The following is a 22,882-nucleotide window of genomic DNA, read 5'->3' as shown; positions in this document are numbered from 1 at the left end:
ATCTCAGAGGAAAATTAATCTGGATAATGTAGGGAGAGCTTTGCAGAACAGGAGACTTTAATGGTATGGTCACATTGAAAAAAGAAAAAAATGGATCAAAGTTCTTAAGTTAGGAGATATAGACCAATCAACGTGGCAGGTTCATTTAACATGGGATGGCCAAGGAAAAAAAGAACAAAAGTGATAAAACTGGACTTGAGAGAAAAAGAAATAAATAAAGACCTGGCCAGAGACGAGTTAGTTTGGAAGTCAATTTCTTAAAGCTGTCCAACATGCGCCAGCATGTGAAATGGATGTTAAACCAAATATGATACTGATAGAGTAGACAGAAAAACAAAAAGATAAAATAGTCTGTAAAATATAGATTTCCTGATGGTGGGACGAAAACTGATCATCAAACGCCTTGTCCAAACCATATTTGAGACAGTTCCGTGTCATATCCAACAGTGGATTCTATTTAGTCCATGGATGAGACTAACAATCATCAAAGATCCCAAATTAGATGCAATTAAAAATCATATACAAAACAAAAGGGGAAAAAGGGTAAGGAGCTAAAAAAAACTTACCACGTTGTGATAAAATTGAACGTTTTCCCTTGTATTACCCTCTGGAAGTGCTTTGTTATCAGGTGGTGTCAACTTTGGTGGACTAGATACAGAATCTGCAAGTAGAAAGAAATAAGGCTAAGCTTATTGTACTTTTTAAAAGAAATAGAAATTACATAATAAACTAGTTGTCTCTTATCTGGCATTGTCCAGGATTAAACAATGTATTTAATATTAAGTAATTGTTTCAAAAATAGAAAAAGAAAGAGGAGGGGTAGTGGCAAAAGGAGAATTTGAAAACAGAGCTTAAAATTTTCAGTCTGATCATTATCAAATAAGTTATATACAACAGATTGGTTATGTGATAACGCTAAGTCCAAATAAAAATAATATGCTGCTGCTGTTTCTAGGTTTGTCAGTCATTATTGAAATATTGCTGATTCTATATTGAACCTATGAAATTTGAAAATCGAAATATTGAATTTCTAGTAAAACGAATGGTACCTAGGTAATAGTAACGTATCCAAAAATTATGCAAAATGATAGAAAAATAATTATTAATGAAAAACAATTTTTGATAAAGTTTAGATGAAAAATAAAATGTGTCCGACGTTTTGAATTACAATTGAACTTAATTATCTCCCCTGCCAACTCAGATTTTTTTTTAGTAAGCATAATATAATGATTTTGCTATTTCATAAATCTTTTTTTATTAATAATTATTTTTTTACCTTATCGTTTTTCATAATTTTTGAATATGTTACGATTTGCAACATGACACTTATGTAGATACCATTTGTTTCATTCAAAATTCAATATTTTGATCGATTCATTCATTCAATATAAAAGCACCAAAATATTTAACCTTTGTAAAATAATTTTGAATGGGACAAAATTTTATTTGGAGACGTAGTTTGCTTGAAGCATTGTGTACGATATGTACTGGAAGATTATCAGCATTGTATGAAAATGGAAATATGAGGAAGAATTTTTAAAAAAAAAAAACATTTTTTTTTAATTTGCCCCAATAGTAAATTTTACTTGATTGGTCAAAACCTATACAGACTGATCTTATATGTGTGTGACCATGTTTCATAATATGTTGAGGAAAGACCTCTTTATCAAATGGTAATGTTTTATGGTAATACCACAGTAAACATCAATCTTACTCCCAGCAAATGGGTTGGTTGGTTGGTTGGTTGTTTTATGGCATATCAACCCTTTTCAGGTTATTTAATGCCGAATCCAAAGATTTTGAAGAAAGATTTTTTAATAGAATATATTTGTTGTTTTCAAGTCGGTTTCTATTTAACCCATAGTTGGGACCCTAACAGGTACTACCACTCCAGGTCAGAGTGGACCTGGGAGCAATGGCAATTAAAGGGTGGCTCCACACTCCCCAAAGCCCGCAAGCTGGAGCCTCACCACTGGATATAGTTTAAGGTCATATCCAGGACCCCCAGCAAATGGGATAAAATTAAAATTATTTTATTTCAGAGAAATAAAACAAAACTACTTGTTTTTGTCGTCAATGGCAGAAGCTAAGTTCCTACAAAAGAAACCAAAGAGTTAGAATAAAATATTGAGTTTGTAGGCAGTGTTTGCTATCACTGAGAACACATGCAAAATAGGTTTTTTTCTATTTTAAAGAGATGAGAATTAAAAGAGAAAACACGTAAAGCATGCATGGTCCCCCGTGAGTGCACAGTGAACGAGGCATAAAATTTGACTAAGTTCAGCACCAACCCACCTCATTTAGCCCCAAAAGTCCTCAGCGGACATCAAATCCTGGTGAAAATTAACAGATGGTGCATTTTTAGGCCTTAGCATATGTAAATGTGCGTTCTGTACCACAAACTGGAAGTGACGAATGTTGAAATTAAGGCTAGTCAATCGAAAAGAGGGTATGACTTCTGAAAATATCGGCGAAAAAAGCCCCCCCCCCCCCGTTCTGTGTAGAAAAGTGCCCAGTTGAGGGTGAAGGAATTAATGTTTTTAGTCAATTTTTCGATCGTTGTCGTCCGAAGGGTCGAGCTTCAAAACAATACCGATCTCGTGAAAATCTGTCGCTACTGTCGAAAGTTTTAGGCAGACATACATACATACATAGATAGATACATACATATATTCATTTAAATAGACAGGCGAGATTTATATTATAGATTATTACAGTAGTGTAAGGTTTTGTTTTAAATTGAATCAAATAAAAACAAATAATTAGAAGAATCGTTTTGGTATCAGAAAATGTGCATAAATTTTTTCTGATTCCAATATATATATATATATATATATGTATATATATATATGTATATATATATATATATATATATATATATATATATGTATATATATATATATATATATATGCTTGCAAAAGTACCCATCGCTGACTGGGTTCATAAACAGCCTTCAGAAAATGGACTCTGATTTATTAAAGTATGATAGGTTATGAAAAGGAAGGGTTGTAAAGAGATAGCTTCGAATTTAGGGGTATCAAAACCAAAGCAAAATATGATGAAAGTAAAAATAAAATAGATAAACCCCATAATTTATTATACCATACCTGTTCACACTGAAACACTTATCACAATATTCTGTGGATCTATATAAAAAAAACCTTGTTAAACTTTGTGACATATTTCCATTCTATGGAGGTCAGGTGCGAACGAACACCCCATAATTTTATTATACCATATTTCTTCAAACTGAAACATGATTATCAAAGTATACTTACGCAGATAGAAAAAAGTCTTTATTAAAGTGTGTGCCTATTTCCATTCTATGGAGGCCAGGCGCGAACACAGACCCCACAATTTTATTATACCATTCCTATTTATGTTAAACCATATTTATCAAAATATTATTATGTACATCTATACCAAAAACACTTGTAAACGGTTTTTTTTTTTTTTTTTTTAAATATTTAAATTTTTTATTTCCATACTTTGTGGACAGGTGTGAACGCAGACCCCACAATTTTAATGAATCATCATTATGCCAGATCAAACATACCCATTCCTGTGTCTCGAAACATCTATCATTATATGTAATCAGTTTTTTAAAATAGTCAACCATATAGGAGCCTATTCGGGACCAGACACACACACACACAGACATTCAGCTGTATATATATATATATATATTGGGATAATTAATTGAAATTGGAAAAATCAGAATTTTGGGGGTATCGGAATCAAAAAATTTATGCATGTTTTCCAATGCCAAAACCGATCCTTTTAATCATCTTCTTTATTTGATTCAGTTTAAAACAAAATTTTCCCTTGCTGTAATAATAAAAGAATAAAATTATTGATTTTAAACAATCAGTAAAGCTAAAATCTATAGATCACCCACCCTCTACAAGTGTATTTTTACGTTTGAGAAATTATATGCACATCTAACATGTGTTTTTTATGGTAATCGGGGGGGGGGGGGACTTTATCGTTAATGAAAACCTAAGAATAAGCGAAGTAAAAAAAAAAAAAAAAAAAAAAAAAACGAACGTTACTTGAAAAATGACTTAAATAACCCTGCTTCAATACTAAAATTTAAAAAAATCGAAAAAAAAAAAAAGACATCTCACACCACGATTCAAACCGAAAACATTTAGATAATGACCCAACGCTCTAACCAACTGAGATAACACGGCGTACATGAAATTGTGTCAGTTCTTCGAATATTTAAACTAAATCAGGTTATGACGTCGTCTGACGCATGCATAGAACCATATTTTTACGTTTGAGAAATTATATGCACATCTAGCATGTGTTTTTTATGGTAATCGGGGAGGGGCGGGGAATAGCAACTTTAAAGCTAAATATTAAAAAATTTATAAAGAATTGGAATCAGCAATTTAGTGTGGAATCGGTAACTTTATCAGAATCAGGAAAAATATTGGAATTATCCCATCAAATATATATATCCATATATATTTTATTTTACTCCAGTCGAAGTTCTCAGAAATCAGGAAGCCTACTACTTGGGGCTAACACTTGAACACTATACATGAGATACATAGATATTCGAAAATGTTCCATTAAAGTTCTTTATCTCTCAAACATTGAGTTAGAAAATAAATTGAGAACATAATTTACAAATTAACCATTTTCATATGCTGTAGTATATCTTTCGTTTTGATCTCTTGGTCTTACTGGATTCCAGGACAAGAATTTATCTAGTCTGGTGGAATATCTAGTTAGATGCTATTACTTGAGGTAACATCACTTGGAGAAGGTGCACCATTCCCCATAAAAGTTAATAGAGATTTTATTTGGGCTGTGAATATGATTTTGAATATTTGGTCAGGGTTTACTTCTAGGGAAAAGTATCCTCATGCCAGGTTGTTCTGACGAACCCTTGTACAGAGAGACTTAGACGCTCGAAGATAACGTATGTGTGAATGGCAAAATCCTTTTCTTCAGGTTAGCATTCCACCTTTAAAAATTCCTTTTGTAAGAACCAAATGCCTCCTGCGTGAGAAATATTCATCTGTAAGATCATATATTAGAAAACAAAGAGAAAAGGCAACAACAGGAAATAAAACGAAAAAAGAAAAAGTAAAAGAAATATTTATTCTCCCCCACCCCCTACTCGGCTTACTACCCCATCTCTAATAAGCAACAGTTGTCCAGAGTCACTTATTGATCCTTGGCAGTGAGCCAGGTCTGGACGTGTTCACGACTAACCGTAATATCTCAAGGCAGATTTCTATTTGCACACAGGCAGTGCACTGGGTGGCAGGAAGAACAACAACAACAAGCAGAGATGCTTATTAACCTACATCACAAAAACGTACAGGTGTGAGAAACAGTTTTCATGTGTAACCTAGAAACCAAAATCTTTGGAAATTGTTGATCAGACTCACAATGTAATTAGTAGAAAGAACTAGTGTTGGGACGATTAATCGGAATCGGGAATTGAAAAAAATCTTAACTTTTGGGCATATCGGAATTGGGATTAGAATCAGAAAAATTTGTGCCTATTTTCTGATGCCAAAAACGAATCTTAATTGTATTCTTTTTTTTTTTTTTTTTTTTTTTAATTTTGTTTAAAACAACATCTTCCACTGCTAATGATAAAATAAACTTTTATTGATTTTAAATGACCAATAAAACTAAAATCCATAGATCATCACCTCGAAGTGCATTTTTACGTCTGAGAAAATATCTGCACATTTTACATGTGTTTTTATGGTAATCAGGGAAAACATAACACCTCTATAGTTAAATTTTTACTGATTTTTAAAGAATCGGAATCTGTAACTGCATGAAAATCAGGAATTTAGTATGGAATCTGTAATTGTAACAGAATCAAGAAAAATATTGGAATTGTCCCATCACTAGAAAGAACACTTTAGTCCCACAGGAATATGCACGCACAAAACTCACAGCTTCAGTAGAAGTGGTGTGCAAAGGGGGGGGGGGTAAGTAACGGTGATCCTGGGCATCCCAGTAGAGAATGAAACAAGCCAAGCATGTGGGGTACCTCTTCATGAGTGAATACGTTCTGGCAAAAATTTACTTTTACTATGACTAATGTTTATGCAAAATTTCATAAAAATACAAGGCATTGAGAAAAGCGTGAACAAATGAACAGACGAACAAGAGTGAATTACTAGGTCCAATCCCTCCTTTGTAGGAGGGACCAATGATATGGTATTTTTTTTTTTTTTACTTTCAGCACTGATGAATCAAGTTTTGGAAGTTAGTCACACTGAGGTTCTAGTATATGAGCTGTACCTAGCTGGCATTGCCAAGGATGCAATGAAATAATTCTTATTTGTTTGCACATTTTTAAACTTATATAGAAAAAAGAAATAAAAATTTTAGTTGTAAGGGAGACCCCCACCCCCTATAGATTTTGATTTTTATTACTAGCAGGAGGACACCTGACTTAGCTGGTCATAAAATACGCTTAATATATTTTAATTCATACAGATTTTCGTGTGACCCAATCACCTGTGATGGTCGAAAATTGCCTCAGTAATGGGTGAAGTAGAGCTGAATTAAAGCCTTGTGAACAATCCCGGGCAACAGTCAGCGGCCTTGCTGGCTAAATTGTTGGTTGGAGACATAGAATACAAGGAGAAAAAAAACTTTGGGAATGAGAAACCTTAATAATAATAACCTTAATAATAATATTGTTATGACGAGAACTGTTACATGGTGTTGAATAGTAATGTTTTGTCTTCGATATGACCTTGAGGTTAAGGCTTTCAGTTTTTTGCCTGTATGGGAAAACTGATCATGGAAAATTTAATTTCTATTAGGGAAATCACCTAATTAATATGCACAAGTGAATTGGCCAATTAGTCAATCAGGGGATCTCAGAATATGATGCAATGAGGAAAGATTAGCTGAATGAGAAACCCAGGCTCCTCAGGCCCAATACCGCTACTTTCCACTAAAAAAAGTGTGCAGAGTATACTGGGAACACTACGATCTCCACCATGTTATATTTGTATTTATTATTACAGAACCAATTCACTATTGAATATTTATATATAGTGCTGGTTTCATAATAAAAAAGAAGGACTTGGGTGCCATCAGCTAAAATCGAAACCAAAACATTTAGCCATCCAGCCATGTTCACTACAGTTTGAGCTAACTTGAAAGATAGATAAGAAAGTTATAAAATTAAACCTCTTTTAGCTATGATTAGTTTATGCATAGGGAAACTAACAGAATTGTCGGCAATTTGAAATGAACATATTGCATTTCAACTTGCTGACTTCTGTAATCCATCCAAACAAAGATTTTACTCTTATAAACCATCCTTAACAATTCCTGGTCTTCAGGACGTTCCGGCAGATACTGCAAGCTATGACTAGCTATGACTAGCAAAGCCCAGATGTGGGGGCAACCCCACATCCCTGACCTTTAACCAGCTCCCATTTCCCACCTCTCGGGAGCTGGTCCCCTTTTTCCCTTCTCCCTCCCTTCACTCCTCACATTAAAAATTGGCCCTGTGCCTAATTTGCTCGGTGGGGGAGCAAATAAATACCATCTGTTCCGGCAGATACTGCAAGCAAAGACCATATGTGGGGGAAACCCCACAGATAAGCCTTGGTCAATGTAGGGGCAACCCTTCATACCAATTGTCACTATCCAGCTCCCCTACTCCCCGGGGAGCTGGTCCCCATTTCCCCTTCACTCCTCACTTTAAAAATCGGCCTTGTGCCTAATTTGCTCAGTGGGGGAGCAAATAAATACCATCTGTTCTTTAGATGCTACACTTTAATTTCTTGTTCTCTTTCAGTGGAAGAGAAATCCTTCACGACTGAGACAATTTTTATTTTTGTTCCTTTTCTCTACATTAAAAAACGACCCTGGTGTCTAACTCTGTCCCGTAGGGAGGCAGGCATTGTAAATAGGAACCATCCTTAGTTATATGATTCCTAGGGCTATGACAGCAGCATATTCTTTTCCTTGTTTTGATTCTCAGGTATATATCCATTGATATCTTATATGTTTTTATGTAGAGTGATGTGGTTCTCAGTTGATTACTTGTATCTAACTGTGTCAGATATATACTCGAGAGTCAAAACAATGAAAAGAATATGCTGTTGTCATAGCTCTAATGATTACTATTTCCTGCTAATTTCAGTGTTATCTGAACAGTGGTTTAAGAGTTTAGCAGTTGAATATTTTCACACACACATACATACATACATACATGTTTTATTTATATAGATTCAAAAATGCTTCACATTATTTTAGTCCTGCTGAAATATACACACAGGATCCATGGCTCTGATAGCAGCAGCACATATTGACAAGAGGATAATGAGAGATGGCTTTAAGCATCCACGTAGAGAAGGAAAAAAAGACGATAGCAATTATAAAATTTCAGCACTGATGAATCAAGTTTTGAATAAAGTAGTTTGCCGTAATTAGAAATGTTATTTATATATCGAACTTGAATCAATAGAAAACTCTAAAGATACAATAGAATGATTTTACAATATTAATAAAAGAAATTGCATTTAGACAATTTTATACAAAATAATGTATACAAAAGATAATGCATTGGAATGGAATTAAATGTAGATATTCTTGTTGGTAACATACAAATGATAAAACATTATGTATCCTAGACATCTATAAAAGTGAGAATGTGTGTGTGAGGACACTTCTCAACCTATACACTCAACAAATATGAGCTGTACCTAGCTGGCATTGCCAAGGATGCAGTGAAATTTTTTTTTTTTTTTTTCTTATTTGTTTGCACATTTTTAAACTTATATAGAAAAAAGAAATAAAATTTTAGCTGCCAGAGTGACCGCCACTGATTTTTATTTTTATTACGAGCAGGGGAACACCTGACCTTGCCGGTCATAAAATATGCTTACTATATTTTAATTCATACACATTTTTTGTGTGACCATACCACCTGTGATGGTCGAAAATTGCTTCAGTAATAGGCGAAATTGGTTAAGTATCTGGTAAAAGAAAGCCATTGTAATGGTGTGAATATATCCAGATAAGTCAGCTCAAAAGTTAAATTTTAAATGGAAGAATTTTATCAAAGTTGAGATAGAAAGTTTGAATAGTTCAAAGTTAATAAGTTATGGTAGATCTATTATGCTTTTTTTTCTTTTTTTTTTAAACTCATGTTCACCCATAACAAGGCATATTTACCACTTGGACGTAAGGGGCTACTATTTGGGACCATGCCCAGGAAAGATTAAGAAGATGCTGGCTTATGTTACATTTAAACTTCTGCATATCAGTACAGTCAGGGAAGCAGGTAGCAGGGAGGGAATTCCAAAGTCTAACTGTTCGAGGAAAGAAAATATTAGAGTAGAAAGCTTTCTGGCATTTAGTGACCTCAATAGTGAAGGGATAAGATTTTGTTGCTAAGCGGGTTTGTCAGAGATATGTTCATCGAGGGAGCACAAGTGCAACAAGTTCATCAGAGCACATTCTATTAAAATATTTGTACAACAGGCACAGAGATGCAACATTGTGGCGATGGGACAGGCTTGGAACTTAGTTTACATGTTATGCAAGTATATATAATTTTAGTCAATACGGTAATAATAAAGAGGAAGCTTTTCTTCAGAAAACAAGAGGTCCACCCACAGGATACGAGTTAATGTAAGCTTTCTTTGCTTCTGCCTGAATTTTCCATATTACATCATTATGCATTTTTCTCTTTGAGAACTTTCTGATTTTCCGGACAAGTCCATAGAAGGAAATATCTAATGTTGACATGAATATTGATTGTTCCCTGTGCATGAAACAGATCTGTAAAGTACATCAAAGTTATATTATTTTGGAAAAACATGATTGGTAAAATGAATATCACCTTGGACTTTGGAATACAGCAAAATTGTTGTTCATTTATATATGCTCTATTATTATATTCAACAAACATTGAGTTTCAAATTTTAAAAAAGGCTTGGTATACACAAAGTAGAAAATATTCACAAAAGCATACACTTTCACAAAACGTGTGTGTGTGTGTGTATGTGTGTGTACGGCATAATCACGTTGACACACCGATTCTTGTCAGATCACTAAAGTCAAGCAACGTTGAGCATGGCTAGTACTAGATGGGTGACCATTTAGAAATTCCAGGCACTGTATACTCTCTGCTTATCTCGGCATTGTTTCCAGCCATCTTGACCGCCACTTGCTACTGGAATTTAACAACGCTAACTCAGGAGAGATGTGGTTGGAGCTTGCACAACTCTTGCCATAAAAATTCCACGCGCAAGCACCCTTACAGTGAGTATTCATAGTTTGTCAAAACTGAAGGAAATTACAACATGTGTGTTTGTGTGCATAAAATAAAAATAAAATAGGTGGAGGGTTACATTAGTCAAAATGTCGTGAGAATAACACTCAAGATGAGAATAGTTGTCTGAATAATACAAATATAAATTACATTGGTCAACAACAAATTTAGGACGAATCTGATTTGCTGAATCCAAAGATCACATTAGTTTTTTTCAATCAGATCAAGTTTTTGAGCTCTGGCTACATGTTTTTAATGTTTTTATTCACATGTAGATACATGTGAAGCATTGAGAAGTTGGTGGGCTAAAATGAAGTATTCAGGTCCAGGTTAGGGTTGACCATGGAGAAATCGAAAGCTGGCATTTTTGACCATCCTCAGATCCGGCAGCTCGTCAGAGATCCCGAGTTTGAAAACTTGAGTGTTATTCTCACAATTCAATGAAAGAACTGTTAAGTCCCACTTTACAACCCAAACACAATAAATACAGTTACGAGAGTCAAGGCCACAAAATCAAACGCTTACTTTCTGTCACATACTTTTGTCCATACATTTTTATTAATTATACGACTGTGTTTGCGTTGATTATTACTGACTCCACAAGGCCACAAATTTATTTTAAATGTACTAAAAACGTTTTAAAAATCTATATCCTCAGGCAAATGAATAACACCCAAGAAATATTGTCATTTTCTTTTTGTCATAACTTTAGTTGTTGTCAACAATGTTTTCAAGTCAAGTTTACAAAAACTTTTTTTTTTCCTTACCTGCTCTGAAATCTTTCACATAATTACTGGGGAACCATCCAGTCTTTCCAGCAAGGGTTCCTTCCCACCAACCTCCATCCATTATTTGTGTCACCGTAATAACATCACCCTTTTGGAACACCAACTGAAAAGAGAGTACAATAAACATTAGTTCAACTGAAATAAAAATATGAGTTTTTGTAAAGAAATTTTTCAAACATTATATATATATATATATATATATATATATATATATGTGTGTGTGTGTTTGTGCAACGGTTGTTCCAAAAGCAAAGACTCCTATTTTTTTAACACAAAAAGTTGAAGAGCTATGAAAACGAGAGTGGTACTATTAAACAAGCGATCTTTTGTGCTCTAAAATATTTTTCCTACATAGTCATCACCATTCTCAATGCACTTTAGCCAGAAATTCAATGACGCATCTCTGCTTCTGGCACACGTCCATGACAGGAGTCTCACACCATCAATATCTGTAGCAGAGAGATGACACCAGTTGACAGGGGACAAATTCTTATCAGCCATGAAATAATGGTAGTGATTGGATAAATTTTTATTTAAGAGGGTAGCTCAACAAGAATTTGCTTGCACTGGACTCGAAAATGATCATGTTGTAGTTAGCTGGGAAGTAACCCTATAGAATTGTGTTCCACAGATGGCCAGTTCTAGGAAAGAAATTACTCAAGAATTTATTTACATTGGACTTGGAAATGACCATGTTGTAATCAGCTTCTCTTTCATCGTCATCATATGTCTCTCGTCATATGCGTGGCTTTTCATCTTTTTCATAACAACCATGATAAAAGTTATTGCTAATGACAACATGCAATCATTTAGAATCTTACAATCATTACTTTTTTCTTTAAGAATGGAGGGAGGAATGGGGGGGTCTTTTTTTACCACAGTATACAATGTACATTTTGATACCACGCAATAGCCTGCAGGCCTTCTCATAATTCATCTTAATAGAGGAAGCGAGCAGCTGTTCCAAATATGATCACTCTTTTTCATGGTTCAGATTAGCTTATCTGCTACGTGTCACTGAAGACTTCCTGTCTGTGAAGCAACTTCTTAAAATACATCGCTCTAATTCTAATCTTACATTTCTGATAGAATTTTCGATTTTCTACGTTGTCTAACCTTATGTTAGAAATTCTGTTTTCAACACAGCCACATCTAATCTTGCAACAATGATGCAACAAACTGGTTGATAGTTGTGGAACTGAATAGATAAATTAATATTTTAAATATTCTCCGTTGTTTGCAGTCGATAAATCCATGAAGACTCACATTCAATTCCATTAATTGCTGGTCCAGACTCAAGCAGTATATAATAGAAAAAAAATACAAATAGTAAAGAAATAAACAGGAAAGGCATAGAAAAGGAAAAGGGTGAAAAGGAGGACAAAAGAAAAAAGAAAAGGAGGACAAGAGGAAAAAGCAAAGGAGGACGAGAGAAAAAAGCAAAGGGGAGGAGAAAAAGAAAAGGGGAGGAGAAAAAGAAAAGGGGAGGAGAAAAAGAAAAGGGGAGGAGAAAGAGAAAAGGGGAAGAGAAAGAGAAAAGGGGAGGAGAAAGAGAAAAGGGGAGGAGAAAGAAAATGAAGGAAAAAAAAGTAAGGCAAAAAGAAATAGAGGTAAAAAGGAGAAAGAGAAAAAGAAAAAAGGAAAGAAAGAAAAAAAATAAATAAAAAAGTTTGGCTTTCATTCAACATTTCCATACTAATGAATTTCAAATGAAATACCTATCTCAAATCGATTACTTTTTCATCAATTTTCCTAAACAGATAATACAAGTGTTTTATATACTTTTTTCATTATGGCTTCACTGAACACATATTTATCGATAGCAATATCGTATCGATATACAAAATACAATCTTAATAAGTATCATAAAGTGGTCAATATAGTGATTTTTTTTTCACATATAGTTTAAAACTTAATTATTCTTTGCAATGTTATTAGTAAAAGTGTTCAATATTTAAATATTGATATGTTTATGATTCCAAATTTTTTAGATAAGGATTGGTAATTCACATTATTTGGATTCTTCAAACTACTATTCTCATCTTGAGTGTTATTTTCACAATGTTTTAATCTATGTCACAAGGACCCATGATATAGTGGATAACGCACTTGGTAAAATTCGATTGTACGTTACATTCTTCTGGAGGTTGAAGTGCAGATAACACTGAAAATACAAGTGTGACTAATCATGGCTAACAGAACGAGAGCAAACCACCCCCATGGATTAAATAAAGGGTTCCATTCAAAATTACATGGATACTGCCGAGTTCAACAAAATATACTGAAAGAAGGTCGAAGATTACATCAACCAAAACGTTGTGAAAATAACATTCGAGGTAAGAACAGTAATCCAAAGAATCCAAACAATACAATTCAACAATCCCCATCAATCCGAAAGAATCCATGGTATAACGGATCAAAATACAGCTCTAAATGACACTGTTCTGGTGGTTTAAGGTTCAATCCTCAGTGCAAGCGATACTAAGAAATACAACAGTGAATAATTTAAGATTTCTACTTTGTCATGGCTGACGAAATGAGAACATGCTACTCCCGTGGATCAAATAAAATGTTCTGTTTGAAATTCCATACAGATTGCCGAGTTTGACAGAAAGATTCTCGAGTTTGATAAGGAACATGTGAAGAAGGTCGGAGGTTACATCAACCGAAATATTGTGAAAAAAATACTCAAGATGAGAACAGTAGTCCAAAGAATCTGAATAGAATAATTTTGGTACTCATGCACTTACTGATCCGTGCTGAAATAATAACATTATTTAAAAAGCCATTCTTAACATGGGGAGGGGAGGGTGTTTTGTACCTATTCTGTACTTTAAACTTACAATTGAATAAAAAAACATAAAACTTTAATTGAACTTGGAAATACGATTAAAAAAAATAGCGCGGATTAGTAAGTGCATTAGCACCAATTTTTTTTTTTTTATTAAAATCCTTTGAGATGAGTAATTTGTATATTTATTTATTTGCGGACTGTTATTCTCATTTTCCTAGTTGTTGTTTCACCACGTTTCGGCCAACTCATCCTCTGACCTTCATCAGGTGATTAACTGCGACCAGATAAAAATGCTGAGTCTGATAGCTGTATCCTCAGGGCCGATGGCAGAGTGGATAGAGGCGTTGAATCTCCACGGTTCCAGGTGAGCATTGTCTGAAGATAGCAGTTTCAATCCTACCCAAAGCAGACCAGAAGTTTAGTTGAACAAAACATGGTCAGACGATAACAACTATAGAAGACCATTACTGAGGACACAGTTATGAGACTCCGCATTCCTATCCCATTGCGGTTAATCACCTGAAGATGAGGGTGACAGTCCATAAATAAATAAATATGCATTAATATTTATTTTTTAATTTTTTTTTTCAACTTTCCAATTTGAACTGTTTTCTTTATTTTTATTTCTATCTTTTAACTTCAACAGTTGAGACTTTATTTTATATGAACACTAGCAGGCCACCCAGCATTGGCTGGTCGTAAAATATGCATAAATATTATATTTTAATTAATATAGAAACTGAGACATGTGCATGCGAGTATTATGTTTTTTCTTAACCATTCACTTCTTGTAAGTAGAAAAAAAAAAATTCAAGCTAAGATCAAAACCAAAAATGTGAGTCAAATACGATAACCATTAGACCAGTTTGACACGATCTTTACAAAGTGTTTTCAAACCTACTTATTCTTAACAAAGACGTTGTCAGGTTTCATGACTGTCCATGTGCAGTCGTGAAACAGTTAAGAAACAATCACCTCCACATACCAATTTCTATATTGGCTCCTTAGCAGCCCTTTTTTCCGGGTGGAAACTGATTAAAAAGTTTTCCACATATCTGAATAGTCTATATACCAATTTGCAAGTATGTAGATTAAAAATTCGTTGAGTATATAGGTTTAAAAGTGTCCATACACACACATTCTCACTTTTTACTGCAAACACTGTGTGTGCAGTCAGCACCAACCCTATTCAGGGTGTACACTCATCACATCCTCCTCCATCACACATCTTTATAAAAATTCATATTTCAAAATAAATAAATTTTTAAAAAAGTATATATTTCAATGTCTTCTAATGAGATACAAATGTGTGTAATAGACTCCAAGAGAAACATATAAACGGAGTTGCGTTTCTTTCTTTCGACACATGTGCTGATCATAAAATAAATAAACTGCCTCTTGGTAGATGGAAAAGGATTTATCTCAAATAACGGATTAACATTTCCTTCCAAGCAAACCCCCCCCTCCCCGGCCCTCTCGCCTTTCCTGGCCTACAACTGGGATCATGTTAAACTAACGAACTCATGGCACAATCTTCAAGAGACGCCCTTCTTTGTTAGAAGGTAGGATTCTACAAGTCGTTCAGTTATTATTTTCATTCTTCATGTCTCATGCTGGGGTTAGATGTTCTGTGAATGACTCTCAACGTCTCGCGTCTGTTGCTATTTCGCTCGTGGCGCTTACTTGCATCAGGTCATCATCAACTGATCCCCTCCGTATCTTAAGCGGCCTATCAGGCAGCCTTGTGTTTTCAACATTCATATGGAACATGTCTGTGGAGTGTTTCGGATAACTGACGGTGGGGGATGTGGTTGCAACAATCAAGACATAATGGCGCAATGCAATTTCTTATGAAAATCGTTACGGAGACGATCTGTTGCATAGAAGAAAGGATCATGTCATTTTAACAGTCATCATCGACCAAAGAACATCCTGCATGGAGAGCTAGCATCTGTGAGGAAGTCCACTGCCCCCCCCCCCAACACCAGTACAAATATATTGTGAGACAAGACATTTTTTTTTATTTTTTTTTTTTTTATTCCATTTTCACCCCAGACAAGGCACAGTGCCACTTTGATGTAGGGGGCTACTATCGGGGACAGTAGTTGCAGGGATACTATGTAGGGAGTCGAGCAGCAAGATGTCTATTCACATTACATTTGAACTTCTGCAAGTCAGTATAGTTGGGAAAATATGAACCCGGAAGGGAGTTCCAGAGTCTAACAGTTCTGGGGAAGAAACTTATTAGAGTAGAAGGCCTTCTTAAATCTAGGGATCTCTACTGTGTAGGGGTGGGACTTTGCTGCTTGTCGAGAGTATTTATGTCAAGGGGATACAAGGGCTTGTAGTTCATCAGAGCATCCACCATAAAAATAATTGTAAAACAGGCAGAGGGATGCAATATTTCGTCGATGGGACAGTGGTTGAAGTTTGGATGACAGTACGGGACCTATCAGGCTGGCAAATCTCTTTTGAACCCTGTCCAGGAGCGAGAGACTATTAACAGGTGCACATAAAAGTGATCAACATCAACGTTGGGTCATGGGAGAGAATTGCAGATGACCACTCAAGATGAAAAAGAACTCTGCACCAACATCTGAAAGCAAGTGAAGAGAAGCTGATAAACGTTGCTGCGGAGGAGAATGTCATTGTCAATAGTGCAAGGACCACGCATTTGTGATCTTTGCGACAGAGTCTACTACTCCCACGTGGGTTTCTTCAGCCACAAGCAGTTCTGCTCCAGTCAAGATGACAGCCAAGACAACTAGGCTAAGCATGTTTCATCCATCGACTGTCGTTTGGGCAATCGGGTTTCGATTCTGGTTTGAGGTGGTTGCTTGTCTAGCTGCACTGATGAGCTGTGAAACAGCAAAACAGTACTGTATGTGGATGACATATATATATATATATACACACACACACACACAGAATAAATGACAAAAATATATTCCAAAATTCATGATGTTCACCATCTTATAATTTATTCCTTTAGTTCAGTTGACTTATACAATTCTTATATATATATATATATATATATATATATATATAGAAGAGTATAAGAAAGCTATAGCAATGCAGGGAACCGGCTGTAGTATTGACATGAAGTATAAACAAAAATGGACAAACATCACACCAATACAACAGCCGGTTCCCTGCATTGCTTTAGCCCTCTTACCCTCTTATACTCTTCCATATCTATTTACCAGCAATGCTTCAAGTAAACTATTTCTAGGTCACCTAGCATTGCATCATTCATAAAAATTTAACAGGATGTTGTAGCTCGGTGGTAAAACATCAGGCTGCCGATTGGGAAGTTATGTGTTCGATCGTTGTTAAAAGTTTAGGCATGGTGACAAGAGATGTCCATGGATAACTCTTATGCATGTAAAAAAATATTCAATAACTGTTTAAATAAAAAAATAATTAAATATTTAATAAATAAAATTAATAATAATAACAAAAAACATGTACCAAAAAGGGGGGGGCATAAATAAACAAAGGGTAGGTAACTCCTCTAGCGCTTACATGAGCGAAACAATTAAATACAACAGAATCTGAGAATCGCTAGTAAAAAAAAGCAATAAGTAATAAGATTATATATATATATGCATATTTAGACAAATGTTATTAAATAATAAAAAGCGCTTGTTTTTTGTTTTTATTTTTTTAAGCTTTTTTCTGTTTTTTGAATGGTCTATTCAGTATTTCAGTCAAATTGATATATATTAGAAGTTCCCTGGGTTTCTTTAATCCATTTTCGTTTCCCTTTTACTGAGTACTTTCTTTCTAATTCACCAAATCATCATCTTTCGCAACTTATTTAGATCGCAACTATATTTTTCCAACCTAATATTTATTTTACTTTATCATGTGTATGGTGAAACTTTGCATAAAAATGATTATTAAAAACCCAAATTTATTTCTTTTTGTGTTTTTTTTTTTCCTTCTTACTAACATATGGTTTTAGCTACAATATATGTGTGTGTGTGTGTGTGTGTGTGTGTGTGTGTGTGTGTGTGTGTGTGTGTGTTGTTTATGAGTAATGCCAAAACCTATTTCACTGTAAATAATTTTTGTGTCTTAAATAATAATTAACCCCAAGTAAAAGGAGTATTTTCGGTCAACAATATAAAAAAAAAAAATTATTTTTAAAAAAAACTGTTGGAAATTCACGATTGAAACTTGGTGTACACGTCAGTCATAGATTAAAGTTCATTTATACAAAATATGGTTGGATTGCAGAAAGCTTATGAATTTTGATAACGATTCCATGGGTGGCATTTTCGCGGGTCACCCTGTAGTTTGACCGTCACGACACTTTTCTACCTTTGTAGTTGTTAAAAGTTTTGCAGTCATTTTTGCTTTGTTGTTGTTTTTTTTTTTAAATAAACGAAATTCCATTGGGGAATTCTAATCATTTTAATGCCACAGAATTTTGCTCACGCAAACAGTTTTTTTTTTTCTTTCTTTCTTAAAAAGAAAAAAATTTCAAAGGATCAAGTGCTGAATTCTTCTCAACCCACTTCTCGTTAAGAACATTTTTAACAGGGATCAAGTTTCTTAATACCTACCAACAAACGTTTTCTTTATATACAAGCCAATAAAGCAACTCTGTCTCGGAAAATTTTGTTTCGGGGATTTTTGTTTTTTTTTTGTTCTCTCCCCGCCCCACCCTATATTGAAAAAAAGTCAGAAGGAGTGACAAAAAATAAATAAAATAAAAAAAAATGATTGATGGATTTTTTTTTTTTTTTTTTTAATGTTTTTATTTTATCATTATTATTTTTGTTTTTAAGAAACGTGTGCTGAGGATGTGGGAATACCAATGTGGATTATAGGGCTTGGCAGATCGACAAATATTCAAAGAAAATCCCTAACTCCGTTAAACCATTAGATCACCTGGAAGTGGTCGAATGGAAGCATAGTTTTACTGTCTCGATGGTAAAAAATTTTTAGTGGTGATGAAAGAGGAATAGGCGACTCAAAGTCGGCAGCAAACAGTACAAGATAAAAAAATTTGCATTATACTTAATTTTTTGCATAAACTCTCTCTCTCTCTCTCTCTCACACACACACACACACACATTCTCACTTAGAGAGAGAGAGAGTGTGTGAGGAGACTTCTCAACCTATATATTCAACAAATTTTTTTATCTACAGACTTGAAATTTGGCATATAGGGTATTCAGACACGTAGAAAACTTTTCATTCATAAAAAAAAGGGGCTGCAAAGGGGTCAAAATTTTAAAAATTAGTACTTGGGAGGGGTCATTGGAGTTTTATCAGTTTGTAAACTGTTTCACGATTTACATAATGTGAACTATTTTGCACATGCGCAAATTGTTCACATTATATTGAAAATCAGTAGGTTTGAAAACACTCTTTATACAATCGTGCCAAGCTTGCCTAAGGGTTATCGTACTTGACTAACTGTCTTTAGATTTTGGTTTCGATCTCAGCTCGAATATTATTTAATTTTTTTTTTTTTTTTTTTTGTGTTACAACAAATGAACTGCTTAGGAAAAACAATAATCGCATGCATATGTTTCAGTTTCTTTCCGGGTGTTTTTTTTTTTTATATATATATATAAATCAATTTAACGTTACGTTTAATGCCTACGGTATTTGTTTTTATATAATAAACACGAATTCTTCATTAATTAAATGATATTTATGTGTATTTTAGGACTGGGCAACACCTGTCAGCCTGCTAGTAACAAATAAAATATTATTTAATTGTTTTAGTGTTATAAAAAATATACTATTACATTACATATAATATTTATTGATTTTCTTTTCTTCCTTCATTTTTTTTTTTTTTTTTATCTGACTTCGTTTGTTTTGGACTTCATGTCACTTATTTTTCGCCATCATCAAAATTTTCACTAAATTTGGCAATACTTTTTTTTTTTTTTTTAATCATATTCACCCCAAGCATGACACAATCCCACTTGGACATAAGTTACTATATGGGACCGTATCTACAGGTATACTATGTAGGGAGTTGAGCAGCAAGATGCCCAATTCAAAATGCTCACCTGTGAGTAGTCAAGGGCTTACTGTAAAGATTCATTTATTGTCTTATAAAAAGAAAGAAACGTTTTCCACAAGTTTTGGTTTTGGTTTCGATTATAGCTGATGACACATAAGATATTTTTTTTTTATAAATAATTTTACCAAGAATTCCTCATAAGTTTTGGATTCGATTATAGCTAATGGCACTCCAATAATCTATTTTTTTTTAAATATTTATAAAGAATTCTTCATAAGTCTTGGTTTCGGTTTTGATTTTAGCTGATGGCAACTTAGTAAACTACTTTTTTTTATAAATAATTTTATCAAGAATTCCTCATAAGATTTGGTTTCGGTTTCGATTAAAGCTGAAGGAACTATCGGATTCAGTTCAAGCTGATGAACCCATGATGATGGATATATTTTTTATTTTTGAAATCGCAACTTTTTATAATATATAAAAATCGATAGAACATTAACTCTATAATAATAATATATACGAAATCTGCAAGAATTAAAATATATTTAAACGTATTTTACGACCTGACTACACCGGGCTTGGATAAATACTTTTGCAGTTTTAACAAAATAGCTACAATCCACGTTAAAAAACGACCCTGGTGTCTAACTCTGTCCCGTGAGGAGGCATTGTAAATAGGTACAATAATATCAGAGCATCTCCATTTACGCTGAATATCTACAGAATGCCAGCCTGGGTACCGGCTGTTGCCCGGGTGTTTGGAGGTGTGTGTTGAGCAAAAAAAAAAAAAAGTGGTAGTAGGCAGGCAAGCAGCTCAAACCCGTCACGCGGAGATAGAAAAGAAAGTGAAAGAAAATCTGACCTCTTACTGCTACTCCATAATGCGACCAGAAGTCTAAAGCATTCAAATTTAATATAGAAATGGTGTTGCTTTTAAACCTCCCACAAAAGCAAATTAGACATAAGGTTGTTTTTAATGTGGGTGTGTGTGGGGGGGGGGCTCTCCCCAAAAAGGGAGGGCCTCTGGCAGTATCCAAATAAATAGTAAAGGGTTTCTCCTACATTGACCGAGGGCCAATTACAAGAACAGATACTACCCAGCCCCGAAGGCCAGGAGGTTGCATTCCAATAAGTTTCACTTTATTTACACGAAAAAGACAAACAAACACTGAAGATGAAGGCACGGTGGGAATTTTGTTTAACTCAATCAAAAAAAGATAGAGACGATGTCCGTTTGCGAATGCGAGATATTATGATATGGGAAGTATGCGAAAACTTCTCACAGAATCTAACCGGCGCAAGAATCTAACCGGCGCAAGAATCTAACCGGCGCAAGAATCTAACCGGCGCAAGAATCTAACCGGCGCAAGAATCTAACCGACGCAAGAATCTAACCGACGCAAGAATCTAACCGACGCAAGAATCTAACCGACGCAAGAATCTAACCGACGCAAGAATCTAACCGACGCAAGAATCTAACCGACGCAAGAATCTAACCGACGCAAGAATCTAACCGACGCAAGAATCTAATCGACGCAAGAATCTAATCGATGCAAGAATCTAACCGACGCAAGAATCTAACCGACGCAAGAATCTAACCGATGCAAGAATCTAACCGACGCAAGAATCTAACCGACGCAAGAATCTAACCGATGCAAGAATCTAACCGACACAAGAATCTAACCGATGCAAAAAGACCTTCGTGGACAAACAAATGCTCGCACCCATTTTGCCCTTTATATATAATAGATGAACCAGTCCCCTGTGGAATGTCCACAGGTCCTGCTAGTCTATATATTAATACGATAGCGTGTGTATTATTTTCTGTGTCACGCTTACATCTGGGTCGTTTGATTATGTACTTCCATTTCTTGTCATAAATAATTTAACCAAGAATTCTTCATAAGTTTTAGTTTTGGTTTCGATTTTAGCTGATGGCACTTAAATCATCTATTCTTTTTTTTTATAAATAATTTAACCAAGAATTCTTCATAAATTTTGGTTATGGCTGAAGGAACTAACGTTATATATATATATATATATATATATATATATATATATATATATATATATTCATAAGTTTTTATTTCGGCTTTGATTCAAGCTAATGCACCTAAGTCATATGGATATATATATATATATATATATTTTAAATTGTAACTTTATAACATATAAAAATCGATAGAACATTAACTCTATAATAATATATACAAAATCTACAAGAATTAAAATATTAAAAATGGAATTTCTGCAGGTCCTGCTAGTCATTCTCATCATCATGATCATCATTGTTATCACTATAGTTAAATTCACTCCAGGCAAGGCATGAAGCCACTTGATGTAAGAAGTTAACAAGAATGAAAGACGATCATCACAAAAATATGAGATGCCTGTTGAAAAGACCAAGGCTATAGAAAGGAGGAAGACAGTCAGCAGGAAGGGAGTTTCACAAGCCTGAAGTTCTTGGAAAAAAGCTACTGGAATACAAAGTTGTATTACAATGAGGCATCAAAACAACGGAATAATGGAGATCATAGACCAACGAGTCAAACACATGCCATAACAGTATTTAAAGAAAAGACTGAGGCTAACAACATCACGTCTGTGAAAGAGAAGGTGCAGAGAAAAAAGGTCGAGATAATCAAATTGCATCTACACTTCTGCACCTTATCAAGAACACTCCAATGGAAGAGAAATTCCGTAACCTAAACGTGACAACAGTATTCCATGCATAGTCTACTCATACTTCTAATGCCGTAGTATTGGTGCTGCCTGGTGAGGGTGAGGGCAAGGTCACCACATTCTGTCAAGATGTGTTCAACTGTATTTTATGAAAAGACGAAAGAGGAGTGATCATTGAACGGAACAAAGCAGACAATAACAAAGAATTAAATGGCGGACGCAGACACATCAAAATATTTGAACAACCTTTTCTATGCTGCCAAACCGAACATCTTTTTAACTAATTGCTTCCAGATGAAAAGGCCAAAAGTCAGTGTCTGCTTTGCACCATCACTACAAG

The 22,882-nt window shown here is 34.5% G+C and overlaps 1 protein-coding gene across 21 annotated transcripts in view; it reads right to left on the bottom strand.

Annotated features, from left to right (window-relative positions):
• LOC145293736 (rho guanine nucleotide exchange factor 7-like) overlaps window positions 1-22,882 on the bottom strand; it is a 624,934-nt gene that overhangs the window by 272,659 nt on the left and 329,393 nt on the right. For all 21 annotated transcript variants that reach the window (XM_080140205.1, XM_080140207.1, XM_080140210.1 and 18 more), the window contains 2 exons: window positions 11,054-11,177; window positions 567-661 (listed from right to left, as the gene is read on the bottom strand). In XM_080140205.1, coding sequence (XP_079996331.1) covers window positions 567-661; window positions 11,054-11,177 — 219 coding nt within the window. The remainder of the gene's footprint in view (window positions 1-566; window positions 662-11,053; window positions 11,178-22,882) is intronic.

This window comes from Euprymna scolopes, chromosome 15 (genome assembly GCF_053919585.1).
Source record: "Euprymna scolopes isolate OS-2025 chromosome 15, ASM5391958v1, whole genome shotgun sequence".
Lineage (NCBI taxonomy): Eukaryota > Metazoa > Mollusca > Cephalopoda > Sepiida > Sepiolidae > Euprymna > Euprymna scolopes.
The sequence above is the reverse complement of the archived record's forward strand: the minus strand, read 5'-3'. Positions and strand labels throughout refer to the sequence as shown.